Below are 26,062 nucleotides of genomic sequence, written 5' to 3' on the forward strand. Positions count from 1 at the left end.
GATAACGTTATCTGACCTGGCTAACAGTGGATACTCCACTTGCTTGCTGTGTACCGAGCTCAAAGTAGTAGGCTACATTCTTTATTTTACCCCCTGCACTGTCCGCTACAAAAACAACTCTCTTCTTCATGACGTTCTTTCATATTTGGCGCCGTGACCGCCGGAAGTGTTAACACGACCCGGAAGAATTTGGCCCACCCCCGCGTCTGAACATAAGGTGAATAGTACTGGCACGCTCAGTGACGGCGGGACAAGCCAGAGTGCCACGCTCACAGGCGTCACCGCTGCAGACATTTCTAATAGGTTGCCTGGCTGTGGGGTCTTGAATCCACGAGTAGGGCTGGGTATTGGCAAGGACCTCACGATATGATATGTATCACGATACATGGGTCACGATATGATTGTATCATGATACATTGCGATACAATACATATTGTGATATATTGCAATACTCTACATAATTTACTGAACATTTTAAAATAGAGCTAAAAATACAACACGCTGTGTACCACCCAGGTAGTGTAATATGTATGTATCACTTTAAATGTACAACTTAGTGGACAAATTTAGTCAAAACTACTGAGTGTTGAATGTCTTACTGAATGCACTGAAATAAAAAGTATTTTTATTGTGTCACTGAACACACGGATGTGCAAAAACAATCGATATGGCGATATATCACGATATTCTTCTGAAATATCGATACAGTATTGCGGAAAAAAGTGTTGCGATATATTGCCGTATCGATTTTATTGCACAGCCCTAACCACGAGCTGAGGCTGTCACGTCCATTCTTGATCCACCCCTTCCCCTCCTCCTCCTCATCCTCCTCCCTACTAGTCCCTAGTGTGACAGTTATGTCACTGAACTTGTCCAGGCACGAGTGCACACAAAAGTGTTGCCGTCCGTACATAGACAACTCTTTCTGTTAGAACTGCTTACCAGAATCACTGAGTTGAGACAACCTGAGGGCACTGATACGCTCGGCTAATGGTCCGTCCTGTTCAGTATCCCACATTGATTGGACGGGTGTTTTGTTGTCCCAGTGGTCCATTTGCTCGACTGTGGGAATCCCCATCTTTGCTTATAGTCCATGGTCCTAATATATCACATAGCTGCATTCCTCCCTCTGTGCTCCATGTCTAGAGGACCACACCCCCCATTCTGTCGCCATGAGGTCCACTGATTGCGTTGTATTTTTGCTAGAGCACTGTGAGTGAAAGAAGCCTCTACAATCAAGTATTATTCATAACTGGTGACCTGCGCTGAACTCCATAGTGCCTTTAGCACACACATTGTTTGAACTTTTACTTTGGCGTATGACTCCCCTCATTGGTTACTTCCGGGTTGTAACATATCAGGGCCCAGGGAAGTCATACAAAAGTTAAAACAATGTATTAACTAAAACCAAGAGAAAATAACTGGATGACACAAACTTCATTAGTAAACAGACAGAACGAAAGGCACACACAAATGAGGAGGGAGAGAGATTGAATGGTCTGAAGGTCTTCTTTAAGCCCAATGAGTGAACCGGGCCCAGGTGCACACAATCAGCCTAACGACCCCAAAACCAGGCTCCTGCACAGGGCCAGGAGAGTGGGAGGGTTGTCACACTTTTAGATATTTTATTACAGAAAGTGTATGAAACCCATGACCAAAAGGGTCATACATCCCGTCATTTTGTTACTTGTGGTTGAAATTCTAGGCTCAGTGGTTAGTGCTGCACATCAAGAAGGTCCTGGGTTTGAACCCCGGTCCATCCAAAGTCCTTTTTGTGTGGAGTTTGCATGTTCTACCCGTCTTCGTGTGGCTTTCCTCTGCCCTCCGGGTGCTCCGGTTTCCTCCCACCATCACAGATATGTATGTTGGGGTTAATACTCCTAACATCCTAATAACATCTACGGTAGTTTTGTGGACCCAGGAAGAATAGCCACTGCAGTGCTGTAGCTAATGGTGATCCTAAGAAACTTCAACTTCAAAATAAACCCCCGGACCACCACAGTCACTCAGTACCCCTTCACTTCTTGAGGCAAACATGGTAGTGAGGGATAGTCCAGGAATCTGGCTCAATGGGAATGTTTCAGCAGGCCTCTTATGCTGCACACATGGAAGACCCCCCACCTCCACCCCCTGCTTCAACAATATGTTTGCCATTATAAAGCATGTCTTAGTAGCACAGGAATGTTTCCAACCACCACGCTCGTCTCTGCAGTATGGCCCCCCTCACACCCGCACCACCCGCTGTTTGGATGTGCATCTCTGTGTGTGTACATCTAGCTTTGTTTGTGGCTCTGCATGTTTGTATTGTAGTCATTAGGCCTACTGTATGGACCAGCATAGTGTTGGAGAAACACGCAAGTTGCTTGGAAGCTGGAAACTGGTTCTATCTCATCCCCATACCAGTACTGCAAAGGCCAGTCTATTTTTACATTCATTGAGACCCATGTTTTGGTGCAACCAAAACATTAATGAGGGCCACAGCACTGGAACACCTAAATGGATTGGAAGTTGGAAACTTTCATTAAGGTTTTGTTTGCACCTGTGTTTACCCTGCCTAGAGACACAAAATGGCTGCTGTGAAAAGGGTCAAAAAGCATTTTTTTCTATCGACGAAGGCTACAAACATTTTATTCTAGTGCCCCCATCTGGCACCAAGGTGAACTGCTCAGTCATTGAGGCAGCATCCCTATTTGATCAATTACATTAGAATTGTCTGCCAGTCATCAAAATTTTAGGGTCAGTAGCAGGGTAGCCTAATTCCTGATAATGGAATCTGTTGGATGTTTTTTTCAAGGAAAGAAGATAGTAACGCACACCAATAATAAGTTTCAGGAGGTGCTGATCACCGAAATCACGAACTTGAGGATGAAGAAAGTGTCGCACACTCACTGCTTGATATGCAAAAAATTTTAATGAAATGACGTTTCGGCCTATGGCCTTCTTCAGATTTACAGACACTACATAACCGAGTGGTTTTTATAGGTCTGGATCTAATTAATGGCACACCTGATGGTGATGACAATTTACATAATTGACAAGTCATCAGGTAGACTAAAGCAGCCAATCAAAAAAAACAAAGTGGGAAACGCTGATGTTTTTTTCAAGGCAATATGCTTGCTGATCATTTTGTGGGATTGTACCACTTTATATCCTGTCAAATGGTTTCTCCCATTCTACCACTACTATAAAATGAACATTCACTTGCTAACCTCCCTAGAGAGAGAGAGAGAGAGAGAGAGAGAGAGAGAGAGAGAGAGAGAGAGAGAGAGAGAGAGAGAGAGAGAGAGAGAGAGAGAGAGAGAGAGAGAGAGAGAGAGAGAGAGAGAGAGAGAGAGAGGACCTGACCTCTGTCCTGTGAGATGTAACATTGCTTCCTTCTATCCCTACTTTTATTTCCTCGCCTTTCACTTGACCCTTTGGCAGACTTTATTATCACTGCTGAGTCTGTTGCCATGACAACTCTGTCTGGCTAGTAAGGTGGCAGTGTTCATTGTGTGTCTGAGTGTCTGAGTGTGTGAGTGCGTGTGGGTGGGCACGGGTGCGCGCATGTGTATGTGTGTGCAGACAGGAAGTCAAACAGCTGTCCAGTCACCAGCGGGGGAGTCTGAGCAGGGATGATGAGCACATTCACTTGAGACTGCACACATTGCTAATAAAGCGTAAAAAAAAACGTTCTGGAAAGGTGAAAGATTTTAAGCCCCGTGTGTGGTAGGTATGATCAAAGTGACTGTGCATTTCCACTTTTAAGACCTTAAATTGATGTCTGTCAAGTTTAATGTCAAGTTAGCAGTAAGCAATCGAGTAAAAATGGGGCCTTAACTTGCATTGAATCATTGGCATCATTGCATTGTTGGTAGTGTAGACTAGTGGTTAGAGAAACCGTACTGTATCCAAAAGGTTTGACTTTGACCGTTCCCATGATACTCAGCACTAGCCGGTTGTTGACTTCCTGTTTAAAAAAAATTGCTAGGAGGTGTGTGTCGCTGTCAAAGAGCTATTGTGGTACTGTATGGGCTTATTTTAGTCGAAATGGCTAAAAATAGTACGTGGTTGCTTTTATTTTGAAGGCTAAATGTCCAAACCGAAACTCTTATATTTGCTAGCGTTCGCGACCATAACTCTTATATTCGCTCATAGAACAGAGCTTTAGCGGTCTCTCTTTCAGTCTCTTTCGCTATGAGCGGTCCTCGGCGGGAACCAGAAACCGGCAGCTGGAAACAGGGGTGTCATGGAAGCGCCCACCGGCTTACCATGAAACTTGTGAATAGCTCAATGAGGAGGAGAACATGGCACGTACACGTACACTTCTGACTTTAGGAGTTCAAGTCCTGCTGGCGCCACCCATTCTTAAATTGCATGCACATGGTATTTAAGGCACCTCAGATAAAAGCATCCGCATTCTGACATATTTCCTGTCCCATAAAGTCCCATGTCCCTTCAAGCCAAGGTGTCCATAAATAGCAGTGTGTCCTGTGGAAATGTCTTAGAGTGAGCCCCCTGCTTGCTCACTCATTGCATTTTAATCTGGACACAAGTGTCAACTAAATGCCTCAAATGTGAAATGTGATTGTAATGTGTAATATGAGACTAAACCCTGATCTGTGTCATTCAAAGTTACACACTGATAAGTTCATCACTTACGGTAAATGCCTAAAATGTAAATGTTAAAAATTACTCCGCTGGACGCAAACATGAAAAATGATGGTTCTCTTTCTTTGGTAGCTCCATGTATATTATTTAAAAAATCCTTGTGTTGTCTTTGACAGAGATCTGAAGGCTGGAAACATTCTGCTGGGGGAGGATGGTTCAGTGCAAATTGCAGGTATTTGGCCATGAGACAATGGCACCTTTCTGCACCTGTCACTAGTGCCCCAGATTAGGTGTGAAGAAGTAGTTTGACATTCTCCCTCACCTGCGCTACAACCTCATTTTCACCTGGCAGACCATTCACTCTTTGTTAAACCATTTTAGTATGTACAATGGGCCTAGTCTATGAAGCATAATTAGCTTTGTTCACCATACACATAATGCCTTGATTCTTTGGCCGTTAAAAAGCAATGCTTTTAAAAAAGAAATGTGTGCACACAGTACACGTGTGTGTTTTCATTTTTCTCTCTTTTCCCTTCCTGCAGACTTTGGCGTCAGTGCCTTTCTATCTGCAGGTGGCGACATCACTCGAAATAAAGTGCGGAAGACGTTTGTAGGAACGCCATGCTGGATGGCCCCAGAAGTCATGGAGCAGGTCGGTCTTCTTAGCACAGAACCAAGGAGTAACCATGACAACAGAAAAGACACAAGCTCATCTGACCAGTGCATAGCAGACAAAACAAACGTTCCATGTCAATTGTCAGTAATGGTCACAGAGCAGCCATTTGTCCTTTAACATATTTCTGTGGTATGCTTATACCTATTTTTATTGAATACTGAAACTGTTTTTAGCAGTCTGAGCCCTGCAGCTATAGCTTATCGTCTCAGCCACCATACAGTAATACTCTGGGATCTGTACTTGCAGACTATGTCTGCTTTAAATGCTTATGCATTAGAAATAGCCCATTTCCAACCAAAGAAGTGTCTGGCTTCTTGCACTCCTATTGCACATTACTTGCCAACCTCGTCTCAATTATAGATGAGAACACGGGAGCACGGTGGCTCAGTGGTAGAGCTGTCGCCTCGCAGTCAGAAGGTCCTGAGTTCGATTCTCGCCTGGGACACTGCGGGCACTGTGGTTGTGTTCCCCCCATATCTTCAGTGCCTACTGCCCAGGTGGGGTATCTCGTCGTAAGGGCCTTTCTGTCTGTGTGGAGTTTGCATGTTCTCCCCGTGCTCCCCCAGAGGGGGTTCCTCCGTATATAAACCCCCCCCATTAAAAACATGCAGAAGATCAGATCGTCATCGTCATCCGACCAGTGACGACAACATCCGAAGTCGGTCCCCGGGCGCTGTACGAGAAAGCGACCACTGCTCCTGGCCTGCCCCCCGGAGGAAAGGACAAGCCAGGATGGGTTAAATGCAGAGGACAAATTTCACCGGCCACCATCAGCATGTGTGTGTTTGTGGCCCTCCGTGCATGTGTTGATGTGTAACCGTGTGACAATAAAGACGGGCTTGTCCGTCTGAAATCGTGTTTAGAACTGATCTGCTCTGTATGAGATGAGATGAGATGAGGGCGGTTTCTGTCTCTGCAGGTGAGGGGTTATGATTTCAAAGCAGATATCTGGAGTTTTGGGATCACGGCCATCGAGCTTGCCACAGGAGCTGCGCCTTATCACAAATACCCCCCCATGAAGGTGAGAAGAACACTGTGGACTGATCCAACTTCACTAGCAGTGTTTACTCAGTGACACTTTGAACACATGCAAATATAGAGATGATCCCTCTGACCTGCACATGACGCACCTGGTCCCACGTTGGGATTTTATCGTTTTGCGCCCTCTTGACATGTGACTAAATGTGCTTGTGGTGTTGTGTGTTTAGGTATTGATGCTGACCCTGCAGAACGACCCCCCAGGTCTGGAGACTGGCATCACCGACAAGGAGATGGTGAAGAAATATGGCAAGTCCTTCAGGAAGATGATCTCCCTGTGTCTACAGAAGGAGCCTGAGAAAAGGTGTCAGTCTCTTACAACACACATTGTATTAGATGGCTCCCAACAGATACACTCACCAAACACTTTATTAGGAAGACCTACTGAGGATCAGCTTTCAGCTCAATGTCAAACGACGTGTGACATCTGCCTCAAGGTGGGACATGTAACATGTTGCATTCTGATTTATGAGATGCTTTTCTGTTCACCACAGTTGTAAAGCGTTTATCTGAGTTACTGGAGCCTTTCTGTCAGCTGCAACCATTCTGGCCATTCTCCTTGGACCTCTCGCCATCAACAAGGCATTTCTGTCCACAAACGACACTCACTGGAAGTTGTTTGTAAACTCTAGAGACTGTTGTGTGTGAAAATCTCAGCCAGGAGATCAGCCGTTTCAGAAATACTCAAAACAGCACGTCTGGCACCAACAACCATGGTCAAAGTCCATGAAATCACATTTTTCCCCAATTCAGATGTTTGATGTGAACATGAGCTGAAGCTGCTGACCTGTATCTACATGATCGTATGCATTGCACTGCTGCCATGTGATTGTCTGATTGGATAATTGCATGAATAAACAGGTGTTCCTAATAAAGTGCTCGGTGAGTGTATATTGATTTAAGAAACGTGGTATGATCTATGCGTGAGGTGATATGATAAATGTGTATTGTGAGCAGGCTTAAAGCAGGTTGTGGACATAACCCCCCCCCCCCTCTCTCTTCCCTCTGCTTAGCTAACACCTGCCAAGTACAACAGGATATAACCGCTTTTATTGTCTTGGCCCACACAGTATCAATAATTGTGTTCCACCATGCTTCACCAGTTTAATTCAACTATCAACTATCAAAAACAATGACTGCCTAGCTAATGGGAAGTGATTCTTTGTCATGCTATTGTTTTTCAGGCCAACATCATCAGAGTTGTTGAAGCATAAATTCTTTCAGAAAGCAAAAGTAAGTGGTGGTTCTTCCTCTGGCCCTGAATCATTTGTCAGCGCCATCTCAGGCACCTTACACAGTAGAGCGAGTCGATGAGTCAAGGTCTGTGTCTTTGACAGTGATCAAATCTGAATGGATCTGGTTTAGTTCAATTAAGCTGAGCGCTCCTTACGAATGAGTGTTGAGTGGAAGGGGAATGGAGAGAAAATAGAATGCAGCAGGAGATGGAAATTAAAGATATGATCTCTAAACTTGTGATTATTGAACACAACCCTGAGCTATTTGTCTCTGTCAACCTAGCTCCCACTTGGCTCAACTGGTCAGTATGTCCGCCCTAAGCTGAGGTGATGGCAGAATTTCTCTCATTACTGGCCATACAGTGCTGTTTGTAACAAAGGCAGGGATAAGCAGTGTAATGGCAGCTTCCAGCTGCCCAGTACACTACAGTAGCAACTGGAACAACTAGAGTGCTGGCTCAGCGCGTCACACAGCCCAAATCACACTTGGTTTGCTGTACATGACCCTGGTCAGCAGCGAGAACTGCAGTACTGTGCATGTACAGCAGAGGGCCTGCTTTGTCATTATTTTAGAACAGGAGGCATTGTAGGCCACTACTGTTTGGCATGAATGAATGATCTTCCAGCCTACTGTATTGCGTAATTTGGGACTGTCACAAGCAAATGATTCACGAATTGATATACTGTGTCGTGGAAAGTGTCTTTAAACTATTGGGAGGATTTGTTCTAAGTTTTTTCGTTATGTATTTGAAGTCTTTTGTCATCTTTTATTCCAAAATAAGATCCAGCATTTGAAGAAGAAAATAAAATAAAATCATGTGTTTTTTTTTTTGCTTTTTTTTTTTGGGGGGGGGGGGGGCGGGGGGGGGTGTCATCTGTTTTTGTGGAATACTGACTTAACTTCAGGTACCATAAATTCTAATTAAGCCCTTAATTCCATCCTTCTTATGACAGAACAACGAGTATTTACAAGAGAGGTTACTTCAAAGAGCACCCACAATAACAGAGAGGTCGAAAAGGGTGAGAAAGAAAAGTTTTTATATTTGTTTTGGATATGTAGACATAAAATGACTGGGAGGGGGGATCTGATATGATAAACTTGTTTGTGCGCGTCAGGTGCGTCGAGTGCCAGGTTCCAGTGGCCGACTGCATAAAACGGAGGATGGCGAATGGGAGTGGAGTGACGACGAGCTGGACGAGGAAAGTGAAGAGGGCAAAGCAGCTGTTGCCGCCTTACGGGTGAGCTGAACCAGCGACGTCTCTTCCCTTCACACAAGCACACATAAATGCTCTTTTGTTACACGTCACATTAGCAATGTCCTGTCTTTTAATCGCTGTACCTGTCCAAGTGTCATTCTCATGTCGTGTATGCAGTAGACTGTTTGTCCTTTTTCTCTCCACTGAGTCTCCCCTGTGTGTGTATGTTCTGTCTGATGGCGAAGGAGCAGCAGCTGAAGCCTGTTGGCGCCCCCAGGCGTCAAGTGCGCTTCTCCCTCCCACTCGAGCTGCCTACGTCCAGGGTTGTCCTTTTGCCAACACAATACAGATGGCTGTCCCCTAACAAGGAAGGACTCTCTCCACACAGATAGCCAGGGAGCATGGGCAAGCTTGGGCAGGAAGGGTCTCATAAGGGGAGAAGATGCTGGAGAACAGGGCAGGGCGTAACTAAAACCTCCTTGAGTTTTAGTTAGATAGCCTCCAGTGACATAGCTTATTATCTTACAGGATACAACTCATTGAAAATTGTTTGGCACTCAAATGCTAAATTTGATCTAGCACTCCATATCAGCGTAGATAGTTTTGCATCCCCTTTAAAAGTGAATGATAAACTTGTGCTTTTTGTTGACTTCACAGAATAAATCAAGAGATTGCAGCCTTATCCTCCAGAGCTGATAGCAGTGGCTTTGTTCTCGAGGGAGATAACTTTAGTGTAACTTATCAGAAGATGCATCACCAGTTATGCAATGGGTTTATTGAAGGAAAAGGTTCACATTATTGTTTCTTAGCAGACATCCGTGCATACTGTAGATCAGTGCATACTGTAGATCAGTGCATACTGTAGATCAATGTTTCCCAAACTTTTTTCCGGAGACCCACTTTTAAAAAATGACAAACTATTGTGACCCATTTCACAACAGGCCTTATCTATCAATTAAATTATTTGTCAATTTCTGCATGAATGAACGTTCCTGTCCATTTTTATGGCCATTTCGGCATCACCTTATATTATCTTGAATAGGTAAACCAGACATTTCAAAGAGATATACTTTATAAACGAGACCAAATAAATGCATTAGAGGGAGATAACAGACTATCTCGTTGATTTTATTTCCTCTCCGTAAAACATTATACACATTTTAAATAAAAAAACTGTGGAAGAAATTCTGCCCATTTATTTGGCACCCCAAATCAAATGAGTGAGGCAGTCTTTGGGAAACACTGCTGCAGATCAAATCAAATGAGTGAGGCAGTCTTTGGGAAACACTGCTGCAGATCAAATCAAATGAGTGAAGGTCTCATTATGCTTTCCGCATCAGCGAGGAACGCGAGTGTCCGCACGGAAAAGTGACGTCAAATCAGCAGACACGCCCCTCCGCAAGGCTCCGTGCGGACGGTTTTCGCCTGGCCGTGCGCACCCCGAATTTTGTAACTACACGGACGCGGATGCGGACGCGGCTGGGCGGACAAAGTGGAGTTTTCAAGACTCGCGCTCAATTCCACGAGCAGAAACCCTCACAGAGTATAAAAGCTCCACACGTTTCCTCGTCAGGATTCCGTGTCTCTCATTTCCGTGCGGCCGGCCAAAGTGTCAAGCATAATCCAGGCTTCAGCCAGTCTTTGGGAAACACTGCTACAGATCAAATCAAATGAGCGAGCCAGTCTTTGGGAAACACTGCTGCAGATCATGTGCAGGTCATTTGGCCCCAGAGTTAGCCTCGTCAGGAGCCCATCAATCATTCAAGAGCGTGCGTGTGCTTTTCACTGACTGTAGCACAGATTGTCTGGTAGATTGGGCAGCAGGCCTAGCATATAAATCTCCCTAGTGAACATGATATTATATTTAATATACTTTATATCCGTATTTTCCAAAACATTTGGATTAATTCCGCTGTTAATTTCTTTTACAAAATGTGGAGAACAGCAGATACCACCCAATTCAGCTCAATTCAGCTATTTGCACAAGGCAAAATAACACAGATAGTCATTAAGAATTTGCTTGGAGAGAGCAAAGGATTGTAGATAAGTGAGAGTTACCTTTCCTGGAAGCCATCTGTATTTAATTTCTATTTCTAAATCACAATTTTTTTTATTTGTACTGACCAAATCAAATGTAATCAATATGAGGCAGATTACTTATCAACCCTCTAAGTGATCTTCAGTTGGAACACTAATGCCCAGGCCTGCTAGGCTTCTGTCTGACTCGACATTGCTGGGAGTCAGTTTGGACTTTTCTTTGCAGCCAAGCAATCTAAGGATTTGACCATGTAACAGTGTTACATGGTCAACAGTGTAACAGTAACAGTGTGACTGCCTTTTTGATTTTTATCTTCACTGATTCTGCTTCTCAGCTTTTCTAATCTAACGGGAAAATTGCCATTCTGTGTTTTCACTTGTTTACAACTCAATTATCAACACCTTTTACTGTAGCAACAATTTAGCAAAACTTTGACCTGCAGTCTGCTTAATTTGAGGATTATTAGCATTTTGATATGGTCCCCACTGTAATGCTTCTAATGTTAATTTGAATTGAGATAATGACAAATCGGGTGGACAGATAATTGAGCAAAGTAAACGAGTGAGTTAGACAAGTCACACTTCTCAGGCATTCTGTGTCCTATGCCTCCGTACTTGCAGTTTGGTGCCTTGCTTTAAGCAATACAGGGACTTTCCTTTTCTCAGTGTTAATTTTCTTTTATCTGTTTTTCGTAGTCACCAAGAGTGAAGGAGGGGTCAGAGAATTCAGAGGTGAGTGTCAAAAACTGTTTCTTTACAGTAGCTGTGATGTATTTTCTGTACAGTAGTTGTGTGTAGTAGCAAAGTTTGGTATGTACTTCAGCCTTGGGGTCACGGTTTGATACAATTATACTTATAGTAGTGAAATGTATCAAACTGTGGTAAATGTCATTACGATTGATGATGAATTAGCTTACAGTCCAAGTGAATCATTGTTACATTTCCTTTTACGGAAATATGCCTTTCAAGCTGAACTTTGATGGTTTTGATGGAAATTACTTATCGGTAGTTCACAGGGGAGAGTCTGTTTTCAATTAAAAAGGTGCAATTAAGCAATATTTGATGGAAAATATACTTCCTTTATGTTGATTCTACATTAGTTTGAGGATTTAGTCATTCATTTAGTCATTCAACATTTAAATTATGTGATTACAAGCTACAGTCTTAAGGGGGGGAGTGATTCATTCCAATTAATCGCAGCAAACTTTTTCATTTATTTACTGATTGATTCACAGCCCCAGTATAACATAACAGAATAAACAACAACAACAACAACATCAAAAGTATCTGTAGCATCCCAGGGGTTTTCACTTCCCTCCTACTTTGAGCCAGAAAACGAAAATATGCTTCTTCTTCTTGTGTAAAAAATAATCTACACAGCCATTAGAGCAGCGATCCTCAAAGTCCGGACTCCGGTCCGCATCCGGACCCAGACGCCGTCCTATCCGGACCGAGCCCTATAACCTACAAATCATTGATAACTTACATTTTCACGGAGCATTTCTATTTTAACCGGCACATGCTTTTCTAGCCTTTACGGTACTGGTTTATCTGTCAGGAAGCTCACAGACCAATGCATGCGCTGTAAATCATCACACGTGATGCTACTCAGCCAATCAACAAGCGAATCGATTCTGCCTGCTGCTGCTGCGGGAGAGTTGACACACGGACGGAGGAGAGGCGAGACTCAGAGAAATGCGAGAGAAGTATTTCACATCGCGTGCTCAAAAGAAACGAAGCGAATGAAGCGAACAAAGCTTTAGTTTTAATCCAGAGCAGGCAGACTCATGTTCATTCATTGGTCTCACGAGCAGTTCAAAACCAGTATGTCTCGTGAAGTGTGATGCGATCCTGACCAGCTGTCTATGGAAGTGCCACACATGAGCACACACACACACACACACTCAAATCCAGGGCGCACACACACCGGCATGCAAAGTTTGCATTGCGAGCGACCGATAGATAGAAAGACAGACAGACAGGCAGGCAGGCACAGACAAACAGAGTGGGAGCTCACTTCTATCAAGAGAAAAGGAGGTTTGTTGGCTGAGAGCCTGACTGATAAAATGTGAAATGGAGTTAAGAAAAGGAAGACAAGGGGGAACTTATTTTTCTAAAATTAAAGCACTTTATTTTAAGATGCAAATTTTTCCAAAGCACTCTGTTGTGTTATTTCTAAATGCAGCCATTATTTTACTTAAAATGAGAAAAGAACATGTATTTATTATTAGTGTAGGCTAGTTATTTATAATTAATCCAGTTAAATATGAAAACTGTAAATAAACATTATTGATGTTTATTTTGATTTAACAGTCAGTCATTGACTACATACAGACGTTGTACCATTAGGCTACTGCAATCATTGAAGTAGCCTAAGTTCAATGGCACTGAATCATAACGCAAGCTCAATGTTCCGGACCTTCGCTTGAGGACATTTTCTCTATCTGGACCTCTTAGAATTTTAATTGAGTGCCCCTGCATTAGAGTAATACTTTTTTCCCCCCAACACTGTATTTATTATTTTCAATGAACACATTTAGAAAATACAATACAAACATCCCATACATATACCACCTCCCTCCCCTCCCCACAATAACACAACAGAAAAAACAAACAAAAACAAAACAAAAAACACACCAACATACAGACCGTGTTTCCACTGGGGATTGGACTAATTTAGCTTAAATTTAGTTCAGTTACATCTTGACTCATGTACAGGTATACAAGAGTGGAATGTAGAGAGAAAAAGGTATAAAGAAATGCAGAAAGAATAGAATAAAACAAAAACAAAACCTTGATGACTTTGCGGTTATTCAAACAGTCCCAGGCGCTTCCATCATGTCGGCCACATCTGTCCTCTCTAGATAACAAATGAAAGGGCCCCAAATGCTGTCAAATAGTTCCTGTTTACCCCTGATGGCATATGTGATTTTTTCTAAGGGCAGAGTTGTGGTTAATTCAGACATCCATCTACCTATACCCGGCCTACCAACCTGTTTCCATGTTACGGCAATAACTCTTTTGGCCAAAAGTAAGCCTATGTCTAAAAACCTTTTCTGTCTCCTTCTGATGTTAAAATTGAATGGGTATAATGATTATAGCCAAAATTATACCCAATATCCAAAGCTCTTTATTTTAGGATTATACTATAATCCTGAACTAAAGAGCTTTGGATCTAAAGGTATTTGTATGGATAATATGTCCTGGATACAACTATTAGAGTAATACTTAATGTAATTATCAGGGTCCCACTTTATATGACAATCTCCCCAGTTAATTATGAGTAACAGCCAGTAAGAGCTGAGGTTTAGCTTGGTTTTCAAATCAGAAGCCATAAGATGTCACTGTTATTTATTGGCATTTACTGAATGCGTTAATTATCAAACCTAGTGGCAAAAAGTGTTGGTATCAGGTTTTGATCCTACATTGCTTTCACCTCTTAAAAACAACCAATAAATGCCAATGTCCTGTAAGTAAAGAAGTCACTGAGAAGCTTACTACTGTAGGTGTTAATGCTCGACTCAGAAATGTTGCAGTTCATGACTTCCTGCGTTGATTTTGGGAGCAGAATCAAGCTTTTCAGTGACTTTTCTACATACATGTGAACATACATTTTATATACCTAAGGAGGAGCCGAGGAGGGGATCTTATCATAGTCCAGTTCAGCCAGAGATGTGTCACATGAGTTGACACCATTATATCACTAATGGTTATACAGTTGTTTTTGGCACAAAAGGCTCTGCCCTTGAGGATGTTCCTCAAATGAATCCAAGCAGCGGGTGAGAGCGCGATACCATCCAATACCAATACCATTTGCATCCACCAAATGAAAATGACAGACACGTTTGTTCTGGACAGGATACAATTACTGTAGTCCTGACGGATACAAATACGGATACGGGGAAAAATGGGCTGTGTGCAAAGACCATTAGTGGTGATACTTTATACAAATGTACTGATATGTGAAGCGCTATCAGAGCAGAATACAGATTTGATGGGATTTCCCCTTTAGGCTTTCCAGACGACGGAGCCTTTAAGTAGTCACCTCCAGCCCGTGGCCACAGGTCAGGCAGAACTACCTCAGGCTGCAGGCCCAGCTCTGCTGCAGCCCACGCCCATCAACACTCACCCCGCTGCCCAGGCTGCAGCCCCTACGCCAGGCGCACCCGCCGCTGCACAGGTCTGTCTGCCTTAGCTAGCATGACATAGTTGGTACCAATCGATGCCTTCTTAGGTCTTTAGTTTCATATGATACCAGAAACCTCACTCTGGCTTTAAAACTGAGCCTGCTACAGGCGCTACAGCCTCTGAAACTTTATTTTCAAAATTGTGATATTTCCCGAATATCAAGATTTTTCCGATAATCAACAATGGCTAGCCTGGCTAGAGCTAACCCTGGCTGGCACAGAGATTCCTTGCTTTATAGTATGATGATTCATTAAAATAGTTGAGAATTCACTATGAGAATTTAAATAAAAATGTGTCAAGCTTGAACCTCAATCCTTAAAAAGAAAAAAGAAATGTATGACAAAGGCTGCGTTTCCGAAAAGCTTCTTAGCGCTAAGAAGCTTCTTTGACCCTTCTTAAGGCTCCCCGTAAGAAGCCAACGCATTTCCCGATTGCTTCTTAGCCTAAGATGATCTTTCGTTAAGGTTTTGTAAGAAGGGTCTGGGGCATTCTTAACACCTTCTTAACGACGAAACACTCGCAGATTCAGCCGCGTCAGGCAAAAGGAGATAATAATATAGTGTCCACTGTTGTGTTTTCCCCTTTTCCTTTCTTTTATGCACCCTTTAGTGTTTAAAATTGGGGAACACTTGAAAATCTCTCCTCTATGTAATATGGTTACTTGTGTTTTAAATGTTTTACCGTAGGCTATATTCCTCTAATCAGAATGGATTCCTTTTATAATAAGAATGTTGTGGATTTAAATAACACCTTTCACAGAACCCTTCTTAAGAGCCTTCTTTAGCGATGTGTTAAGAAGGCATTTGGGAAACACTTCTTTGGAGCCTTCTTAACTCCTTAAGAAACTCCTTAACTCCTTAAGAAGCTTCTTATTTGGGAAACGCAGCCAAACTCAGTTTGTAGCGCCCTATTGAATTGCAAAGTTTGAAGTCGATCAGACGAATGGTTCCCCAGATATGCGAAAGACACAGACAGACACTGCTGGCTTTATAGTGTAGATATGTAAAAACTGTTGTCTGTTAAATAAATAAATAAATGCAATGCTCTGGCGGACCACAGGGAATCACTGTTCTGATTCTAGAGGATTCATTCTGTTTAAATTCATAGTGTGTATCTGTATTTTGTTAGGTCCCAGCTGCTGTAACTGCAAGTAATGCTGTTAAGGCTCCCATCAGTTTGGTATTAAGGTTAAGGTGAGTTTCCTCATAAATACCACATAACAATTAGTAGACAAGGTACATAAAGATGGCAGCCTTCTGTTTGTTTGTAATGACTCTGTCATTGTTTGCAAAGTGACAACATACATTCTTGCCAATTCAGACAGAGGGGAAAAGGCAGAGTAAGCACCAGACATGTTTTCTATTGTAAAGGAAGGTGAGTTATCAGTCAGGGAGACCATTATCTCTGAGCAGCCGATATCTTTACAACATGGTCTGGTTTCTAATTATATTTTTATTTGTAGTTTATTGCAATACCAGTTGAGGGAGATGAGCCTTTTACACATCACACCTTCCCTAACCTGCACAGAGTAAGATCATAGAGTAAGTGATCTGACTAATGATCAGTTGCGTGCCGCTAACCTGATTTCACTCTCCTTCTGCCCTTTCAGAAATTTAAAGAAGGAGCTAAATGACATCCGCTTTGAATTCATGCCAGGGAGAGGTAAGGGGCATCTTAAGATTTCTTCTCAAAGATTGCCTTCAACAATCAAAACACAACCTCTATGTTAGTGTCACTGTCGCCTGTAAAGTAGAAGATGCCATAAGGATCAGGTCTCTTGTCTTGGGATATCATGTGTTTGTTAATCTGTAAGAGAAACAAGATCAGGGTGTTCTCGAAATGATTAAACCATAGTTGCATCCTGTGTGTGTGTGTGTGTGTGTGTGTGTGTGTGTGTGTGTGTGTGTGTGTGTGTGTGTGTGTGTGTGTGTGTGTGTGTGTGTGTGTGTGTGTGTTATTTTACATAATCTTTATTGGGCTGACTGAAAATATGCCATCTTGACCCACTTCTCGGTCTGTCTCTTGTGTTCTCTCTCTCTCTCCAGACACAGCAGATGGTGTTTCCCAGGAACTAGTGTCTGCAGGCCTGGTGGATGGGAGGGACTTGGTTATAGGTCAGTGATGGACACATTCAACTGTCCACACCACATTATTCTCTTTTTGGTCTGAGCAATCAGCTGAAGGTACAGATTTTGTCTGTGGACCTCATGCTTAAAGAGCATAATATATTGTTACAGCTCCGGATCTCGAAGGTTTCAACTATCACAGTTATCTTCAATTTAGCATTTAGCTTTGTATATCTAGGAATATCATTTAACATCTAAGCTGTCACCAGCTTCAACCCACACATCTCAAAGACCGTGGCTATAACTATTAATTGAACCATAACATGCATTTGGATGGTTTGGGCTGTCATGAGCAAGCAGCATTAGCATCCGTGTTTGTGCAAAGAGGACAAACTCGCATAGCTCTCTCAGCGTTGGAAGGCGCCCTCCCGGCTGACGGTCTGGTCACCTGGCCAGCCCTGTGGACTTTGCTGAAGAACAGCTGCAGTGTGCAGCATACCTCCCGAGGAAAGTCCTTTGAAAAACAGATCCTTCACAGGTATCCAGTACTTAACCAGCATACAGTCTCTCAAGGAAAAGGATCAAAAGAAAACATTTATTAAACATTAAGGATTGTCCTTAGCTCTGAGTCTGTGTGGCTGTGGTGCTCCAGTCTTGCGTCACATTCCACACAAACGCTCCTTCAGTGTCCATTCATAAAAAAACGTCCTTCAGAAGAGTCTTGTGTCCGCGGCTCTTCTCTCTCCCAAGCACATGTCAAACATTTCCATTCATAAAGTCCTCATTTCCCATTTGCCATGGGGAAATGACATCACAGGAAGCCACCCTCTAACACGGTCACCCAATCATGACAGCTCAAACCTTTTTACGCCCGCCTACTATGATTGACATTCAAAGCAGCCACTTGTGCTCCTAAATGACGTCATCGCATAACATGATCTCGCGGCGGTTCGCTTATTTACACCTTAAGTGACATGAACGCCTGCTGACAGTGTAATATACACAACGATTTGGTTCACATGTTCCTGTCTTTCTGTACAGGCAATAGATGTTATTTGGATGGCTTTGATGATATGTATTGACTTAAATCAACAAATAGGATGGATGAGCCATCTGTATCCACCTGGTCTATTTTTAGGTATTGTCTGATAGTACTAACGTATATTGTTTCCACTGGAATAAAATCTTGTTCTTTCTCTTCTCAGTTGCTGCTAATTTGCAGAAAATAGTTGATGAGCCTCAAGCCAATAAAAATGTCACTTTCAAACTGGTGAGTGTAACATTCTTCACTCAGGTCTTTTCTATTCAACATATTGAGACAATATATGCAACAATTAGCTGCACCTTTATCTACAGTATGTCAGGGGTTTTCAAAGTCTGAGACTGTGGGCTTCCCCGCAGACAAAGCTTGGAAAAAGTTAGTTTACTTGCTTAGTTTTGCTAAATTCCTGGATGCAGGATCATGATTGTTATTTGATCCCATACACACTCAACAATTCACCTATCGCAAAAAATAAAGGGTAACACTTTACAATAACGTACACAAATACTATTCACCTTATTCACCACGCCCACTTTTTCTCTCTTCCGCGTTCAACGCAAACGTATTTGTTCTTCCGGTTCAGTGCTAGTTGCCTTCTGTGGCTAATATTAGCCACTAGTTACTTATGTTATGGCTAACTAGTGAATGACCAAATTGATATAACTTTTAACCATTTCGAGTAACACTGTTTCCATACGGATCACCAGCGTTAGTTTGTTGTTTATAACGTGGCTATATTCATAACGTTTCTATCTCGGATGCGTTATTTCGAATCGCACATAGGTTACGCTAAAACGCACATAGGTTACGCCTCGAATCGCACGCAACCTATGTGGGTTTCAGGACGCAAGAGCCTCGACTCCACTAACGTCATCTTAAGAGCACAATATTCCTGGAATGCAAGTTTAACTAAACAGTTACATGTCCTCTGCATTCTACATAAAATTAAGATATTATGGGTTGTTTTATTTTGTATGTTACATACGTATTGGCCAAGATATGTTAGTTTATGGGGGAGTAATTTTGCCACTTTAGGAGCGGAGTGTGCGCGGCCATTTTGCCTGCAGGGTTTTTGGCAAGTCAAAACGGAAATACTATTACGAAATGACGTAATGCGGAAGCGTCCATGTGTGGGCAAAGAATAAGGTGAATAGTAGTTACTAGTAAACTAACCATTAACTAATAGCCAGTTAATGAGTAGCTAATGAAAAATTTGGCATTAGTCAATCACTAGTTAATCATAGTTAATGAGTAGGTAGTCATTAGTTAATGATTAGTATCTATTTTCCTAAGTAGAGTAGTTAATCATTACCTAATGATTACTAAATGTCAGCTCGTGAATAGAGTAGTTAATCATTACTTAATGATTCCAAAACGTCAGTGCGTGAATAGAGTAGTTAATCATTACTTAATGATTCCAAAATGTCAGTGCGTGAATGTATTAGTTAATCATTAGTTCATCATTAGTTAAGGTCACATTGTGAGTATAGTAGTTAATCATTAGTTCATGATTAGTTGTTAGTTCCTTAGTAGAGTAATTACTCATTAGTTAATGGTTAGTCAATGGTCAGTTTGGGAGTATATATTTAATTGTTAGTTATTCATTACTTAATTATTTAATTATTACCTGTCCATTAGTTACTCTTTTTGTGTACCCTATTGTAAAGTGGTGCATCATACTCAGTAGTTTATGAATACTGAATCATTACTTAATTATTATCTGTCTATTAGTTAGTCTTTTTGTGTACCCTATTGTAAAGTGGTGCATCACACTCAGTAGTTTATGAATACTGAATCATTACTTAATTATTACCTGTCCATTAGTTACTCTTTTTGTGTACCCTATTGTAAAGTGGTGCATCATACTCTGTAGTTTATGAGTACTGAATCATTACCTGTCCATTTGTTACTCTTTTTGCACCCTAATATAAAGTGAAAGATATCCTTATCAAATAAACACTCCCTCCAGGTGAGATTCGAACCCTGAACCCCAAGATTGTTAAATTGTAAGTCTGGTTCTCTACCATCTGAGCTAACCAGCCTGTTGCTTGTTAGAGCCATACTATCGAATGTAGAGCCGGAGACCAAGTATTATAGTTTAAAGGTATATTCCACCCAAATACTACTTTCTGTCCAAGTACTTACAAGTACTTAGACATAAGTAGTATTTGGCTGAAACATACCTAAGTACTTGGAGATGAAGTAGTATTTGGATGGAATATACCTTTAAAACTATAAGTATTTGGAGAGAAGGTAGTATTTGGGTGGAATATATCTTAAAAACTATAAGTACTTGAACAGAAAGTAGTATATGGATAGGACATAATACTTAGTCTCTGGCTCTACAGACCTATAGTATGGCTCTACCAAATAACAGGCTGGTTAGCTCAGATGGTAGAGAACCAGACTTACAATTTAACAATCTTGGGGTTCAGGGTTCGAATCTCACCTGAAGCGAGTGTTTATTTGATAAGGATATCTTTCACTTTATATTAGGGTGCAAAAAGAGTAACAAATGGACAGGTAATGATTCAGTACTCATAAACTACAGAGTATGATGCACCACTTTACAATAGGGTACACGAAAAGAGTAACTAATGAACAGGTAATAATTAAGTAATGATTCAGTATTCATAAACTACTGAGTATGATGCACCACTTTACAATAGGGTACACAAAAAGACTAACTAATAGACAGATAATAATTAAGTAATGATTCAGTATTCATAAACTACTGAGTATGATGCACCACTTTACAATAGGGTACACAAAAAGAGTAACTAATGGACAGGTAATAATTAAGTAATTAAGTAATGAATAACTAACAATTAACTATATACTCCCAAACTGACCATTGACTAACCATTAACTAATGAGTAATTACTCTACTAAGGAACTAACAACTAATCATGAGCTAATGATTAACTACTATACTCACAATGTGACCTTAACTAATGATGAACTAATGATTAACTAATACATTCACGCACTGACATTTTGGAATCATTAAGTAATGATTAACTACTCTATTCACGAGCTGACATTTAGTAATGATTAGGTAATGATCATTAACTAATGACTACCTACTCATTACCTATGATTAACTAGTGATTGACTAATGCCAAATTTTTCATTAGCTACTCATTAACTGGCTATTAGTTAATGGTTAGTTTACTAGTAACTACTATAGTATTTGTGTACGTTATTGTAAAGTGTTACCAAATAAAGACTTTGCTCCAACTGAAATGTTTTATGGTCACTCACGACTCATGAATGAATGGGAAACTCACTTCCGAGGCAAGAGATGTCACGTGACCCTTCAGCTCTATTGTGCAGCTGGTATGAACTGTAATTGGCTCATCTCTGTTCAAGGGCGGGGTTTGCACTGTAGCGATAGGTGAATTGAGCCAGGATAGCCTGGTGTTGCTATTTGACATACTTCAGACTATACCAAATACATAGAAAAGGTCTGTCTGAAGACATGCATTAGTTTCTGAGGGAAAGTGGGAAAACAGTAAAATTCCCTAAAACTCTATCTCTAAACTACCTCTTTAACCAAATCACGCACATTTACCATATTCTATGTGATCTCCTTTTGATCACTAAGGTAATATTTTCCCACTTCCATTCACTGAGCCTCCCCTGAAACTGTTTGGAGCCCCTCCGGGGAGGCCCGCCTCACACTTTGGAAACCTCTGCTCTAGCCTATATAAATCACAGTAGTCATTTTAAAGAAGTCTAACAAACATCGCCATACATCATTTATTTTTATATTATGAATGTCCTCAGTTTAGAAATAATTTCCTATAAGAATGTAGCTGTTGTCTGCACACTGACTAAAATGTAGTATGGAAAACAGTTAGTTTAACAATTGTCTCAGGTGTCCTAGGTATTAAGTGTGCCCCAGACTGTGTAGTGGTAAAAATGGTTTGATTTTTCTCACACCCTTGTTTACATTAGGGATAGAGACACTTTAAGTTAAGAGATAGAAGAGATCAAAACCTTCGTGATATTTCAGGATTACGGACTTGTCCTTGCAATTTAACAATAATATTATACTAAAATGTATTACTTTGTTAAATATTATCATATAATATATTAAGTGTTGCCTGATTATTTTTTTTATCTGAAATGGAGGGTCAATCTAAACCTGTCAAATTTTCACCTAATATGGAGGAAATACGGACATAGAAAATAAAGCTAACTGCAGTTAAAATAATGGAGTCATTGTATCATTGACATTCAAAAAGAGCACAGAGCAAAAACATTGCAATGTGTCAGTGCGTTTACATATACACAATAAACTGTTTATTAGCAGATTTCTGAAGTTACCTGATTATTCAAATGGTCATGTAAACAGCATAAACTGATAAGCTTTATCCGTTTATGGCCGTTATCGGGTTATGAATGAACCGATAAACATACCTAGGTTTTTGGCCAATAACCCGTCTTTTGAGTGCATGTATACAGCGTATCAGGTTTCTTGTGGGTTTATACATCTGCGCATGCACTGCGCATGTACATGTTGCATGTAAAAAGTTGAATTACCGCCGCCTTCTGGAGAGAAATCCGACTAATTGAATGAATCATGTAAACCCGGGTTTTTCCTATTGTCGGATTTTAAAGTGCATGTAAACGCAGAAATCTGATTATTGCAATAAACTGATTACTCACAGTTATCAGTTTATTGGTGTGCATGTAAACGCACTGACTGTTCAAATGTGTGGGGCTCACTTTGTGTTCCCTGTTGTGTTTGCAGGCTTCTGGCGTTGAGGGATCTGAAATACCAGATGACGTCAAATTGATGGGCTTTGCTCAACTCAGCATTAGTTAAACTGTTGTTCTACCTGGGACCGTGACTTGCCTAAAAAATGTGAAAATAACAAAAAAAGAAAAAAACCTAGTTTAAGTGCATTATTTTTCTTTCTATGGCTGTAAAGAAACCACTACTGCCAAAGAAAACAATACAGTTTTGTCACCCGTAGGATTACACAACAGCACCTCATTGAGTCAGGTGGTCGGCTGAAATATCAGAACGTACAACATATAAGAATCACTCAAAAAAAGTTTACAGTGTATATGTAGAAGGATGCAAGTATCTACAAGAAACAGTTTTCCTTTACCTTTATGTTGTCTCTTCTGTTATATATTTTTTTTTCTGTAATATGTGATGCATTTGCACAATCTGGACTAACGCCCTTGAATCCTGATAAGTGTAACAATGCCTTATATTCATCCGAACTACTGAATGCACGTTTTGGGGGAGGTCCGCAGTTACAATATGGAGCTAATGTTGTCTGAAATGTGCAAATGTGGTTTCATTTACTAACGTTAAACTTTTGACTTTGGAAGGGGGTAAGGGGCAGCTTCCTATGTGAACCTGACAACCTTAAAACAGGCATGATGTGATCCGGCCCACCTCTCGGATGAAAGGTAAATTAAACTTTCGCAGCGGTCTAAACACTCCCAACAGTAAGAATCTTACCAGCAGCAATATTAGCATGGAATGTCTAAAGCTGACATGACTAAAAGAAGGTGTAGCTCTTTTACATGCATAAGTGGATTGCACAGCACTTAAGGATCTCCTGTGTCATTTTATCTGCCTCCAGTAGACTGGCACCAAGCAGAGTTATACATTTCAACTGAAAATTAAAGCATTAGAAAAGATGAGTGAAGGCTCATTTTGACGTTTTATTTAAATTTACCCTCGTACTGGGAGCGAAGTTGTCTGATTGCGATGGCCTTAGTTAGCTCTTAGTAGTGCTGGGGAAAACTCAAAATTAATGTAACCTGAATTCTGAAGGTCTACATAGAAAATCACATTTGCCTTTTTCTGTTTTTCAGGAAACTTATGTACATGCATTATGTACATAATTATACATTTAAAAGTTAGTAAATTAAAAAGTTTTACAACAATGTAAGTGAAGCCACAAGTGTTGTATGAGCAGGTGTGTGGTGGTCTGTTGGTATATTAGGCCGTGTCTTTGTTTGGAATCGGTTTCTCAAACTCTTAAAAAAAGACTTAAGTGCATATTTGCTTATGTGGATGATACAATAAGTACTTGATTTAACTTCTAATATGTAAATAATGACATTTGGCTTTGATTTGTTTTTATACTGGGTGTTTCACTCTTGGCCTTTTTCTGTCCTATGACACGATTGTGGATTGTAGCGCTGTGTGAAGGAAGAGGCTGGCAGCATTGCAAGTTTGGCTTTTGAATTCCCTTGTTTTGCAGGACATACTGTCATGTGCAGTGTGTGGCTTATTTACACGCCGCTCATAAAAAACTTCAGCTTTTTACTTTTTGCCTTCGAAAAGTTTGAATATATTTTTTACAGTGGTAGCCACAACTGTCCAGGGTCTGTCCACCTTAAACGTTTTGAGCAGAGTCAACGTGAAATGAATACAGCCTTTGTCTCCCACGCTTAATACCAAATGGAGGCTACTTATTATAGTAGTTATTTCAACCCACTTCTCAAGTCATACAGCTTCTGTGTTACTTATTTTCCATTTACCGGCTTTGAAAGGACGATTTTCTGTCCTTCCGATTTGAAATGTTCAGGTAGGACGCTAGACATATTGAGTAAGCAGAAATGTGTTTTCTTTAGGATGGAGAAGGTATGTACTACAGTATGAACACAGATGTGTTTTCTTTAGGATGGAGAAGGTATGTACTACAGTATGAACACAGATGTGTTTTCTTTAGGATGGAGAAGGTATGTACTACAGTATGAACACAGATGTCACACTCTGCGCCATCCTTTCAATCACACTCTGGATATTTTTGCAAGTGCATTAATGACATCGCTAAATGATGAATGTTCATCTTGCAGTTGTCCTCAGAGGGAGGTTAATTTAATACTCCGCTGTAATACTGAGACGTAAAATGCCATTTAATTTGGTGTTGTGATCTGAAAATGTCATAACTTTCCAGATGCCGATTGGAAAAAGAATCCATTTTGTTGCTTCCAGATAACGTGTAAAGGAGGGTAAATCTTTGTATTTTGACATACAGTAGTGCTTCAAACATGTTACATTTTACGTTAGCCTTAAATTGACGACCAAGTCCTTCTGTTGAGACGTCGAGGTTTTGCTTAAGAGTCTTGGTGGCTTTGAAATGTAGTTCTGTGTTACACGTGAGGGTATCTGAAATAAAAACAAACGGGCATTGAGCCTGCGTTCTCCTCAAAGGGGAGGGGCAAAATTGTCAACCCAATGTTACTACAACTTTCAAAATTGCAGTATTTGGTGCCATTCTCCTGATATAGTCTGCAACTGTAGACAAGGACAGGATAGGTGTGAATATAATGAGCTGAGAGGGTGTGTGTGCAGTATGTGTGTGTGTTGCCTAGATTGAGCCCTGATTCCATCAGTTGAAGATCTAATGGCTGTATTCCCATCAAGTCTCCACCAATCTCTTCTGTCTTGCTTAAGTGTATCATAGCTTAACAATGCTGTAGCAGTTGAACAGATGACCCTCAAAAACAATTTTGTCGAGGCAATAACTCAAAGCTGTAATATATTTGAATTTTCCACTTGTTTTCAGTTTTTCATTCTTTCATTTGCTCTATTTTTGATGGTTTTGGAGTTCAAAGCATGTTTCTCTTGATTATTTTTAATCAATAAAGAATGAGCATATCAGCCTCCTCTTAGCACTTTCTTTGCATTTTGTGTGCACAGTGTGCTGTGATTCTGAATAAGTTGTTTCCAATACTTGGTTGGGCTGTGTTGTGTACCGTCTGTCATAGAGGTCTCTTACTATATAGTGATTGCACAGTGATGGACACACCTGAGGGGAAGGGTTATCGCTACAATTTTGGTCTCCGCTTCTCTGCAATATGTTTTTATTTGTCAAAGTACAGTTAAGTACATTAATTTGGCTTCATTACCACTTTAACATTCCACCACTATTTCACTCAACTGGCTACTGTTGAATCCCAGGGCTGTTGTCTCCTTATGTCACTGGAATACCTGAAAGCAAAAGGCTTTTTA

General features: G+C 41.0%; 1 protein-coding gene across 3 annotated transcripts in view; it reads left to right on the top strand.

Moving 5' to 3' along the window:
* oxsr1b (oxidative stress responsive kinase 1b) overlaps positions 1 to 25,713 on the top strand; it is a 99,124-nt gene extending 73,411 nt beyond the window's left edge. Inside the window, exons 5-19 of one of the 3 annotated variants that reach the window (XM_083655090.1) lie at positions 4,767 to 4,822; positions 5,133 to 5,242; positions 6,186 to 6,287; positions 6,475 to 6,608; positions 7,489 to 7,537; positions 8,494 to 8,559; positions 8,656 to 8,778; positions 8,982 to 9,059; positions 11,470 to 11,505; positions 14,786 to 14,953; positions 16,090 to 16,154; positions 16,571 to 16,623; positions 17,007 to 17,075; positions 18,233 to 18,297; positions 22,829 to 25,713. In XM_083655090.1, coding sequence (XP_083511216.1) covers positions 4,767 to 4,822; positions 5,133 to 5,242; positions 6,186 to 6,287; positions 6,475 to 6,608; positions 7,489 to 7,537; positions 8,494 to 8,559; positions 8,656 to 8,778; positions 8,982 to 9,059; positions 11,470 to 11,505; positions 14,786 to 14,953; positions 16,090 to 16,154; positions 16,571 to 16,623; positions 17,007 to 17,075; positions 18,233 to 18,297; positions 22,829 to 22,903 — 1,249 coding nt within the window. In that variant the 3' untranslated portion in view covers positions 22,904 to 25,713. The remainder of the gene's footprint in view (positions 1 to 4,766; positions 4,823 to 5,132; positions 5,243 to 6,185; positions 6,288 to 6,474; positions 6,609 to 7,488; positions 7,538 to 8,493; positions 8,560 to 8,655; positions 8,779 to 8,981; positions 9,060 to 11,469; positions 11,506 to 14,785; positions 14,954 to 16,089; positions 16,155 to 16,570; positions 16,624 to 17,006; positions 17,076 to 18,232; positions 18,298 to 22,828) is intronic. The other 2 variants (XM_083655088.1, XM_083655089.1) reach the window with 2 other exon arrangements.
* Positions 25,714 to 26,062: the final 349 nt, after the last annotated feature.

This window comes from Poromitra crassiceps (genome assembly GCF_964638095.1).
Source record: "Poromitra crassiceps genome assembly, chromosome: 2".
Taxonomy (NCBI): domain Eukaryota; kingdom Metazoa; phylum Chordata; class Actinopteri; order Beryciformes; family Melamphaidae; genus Poromitra; species Poromitra crassiceps.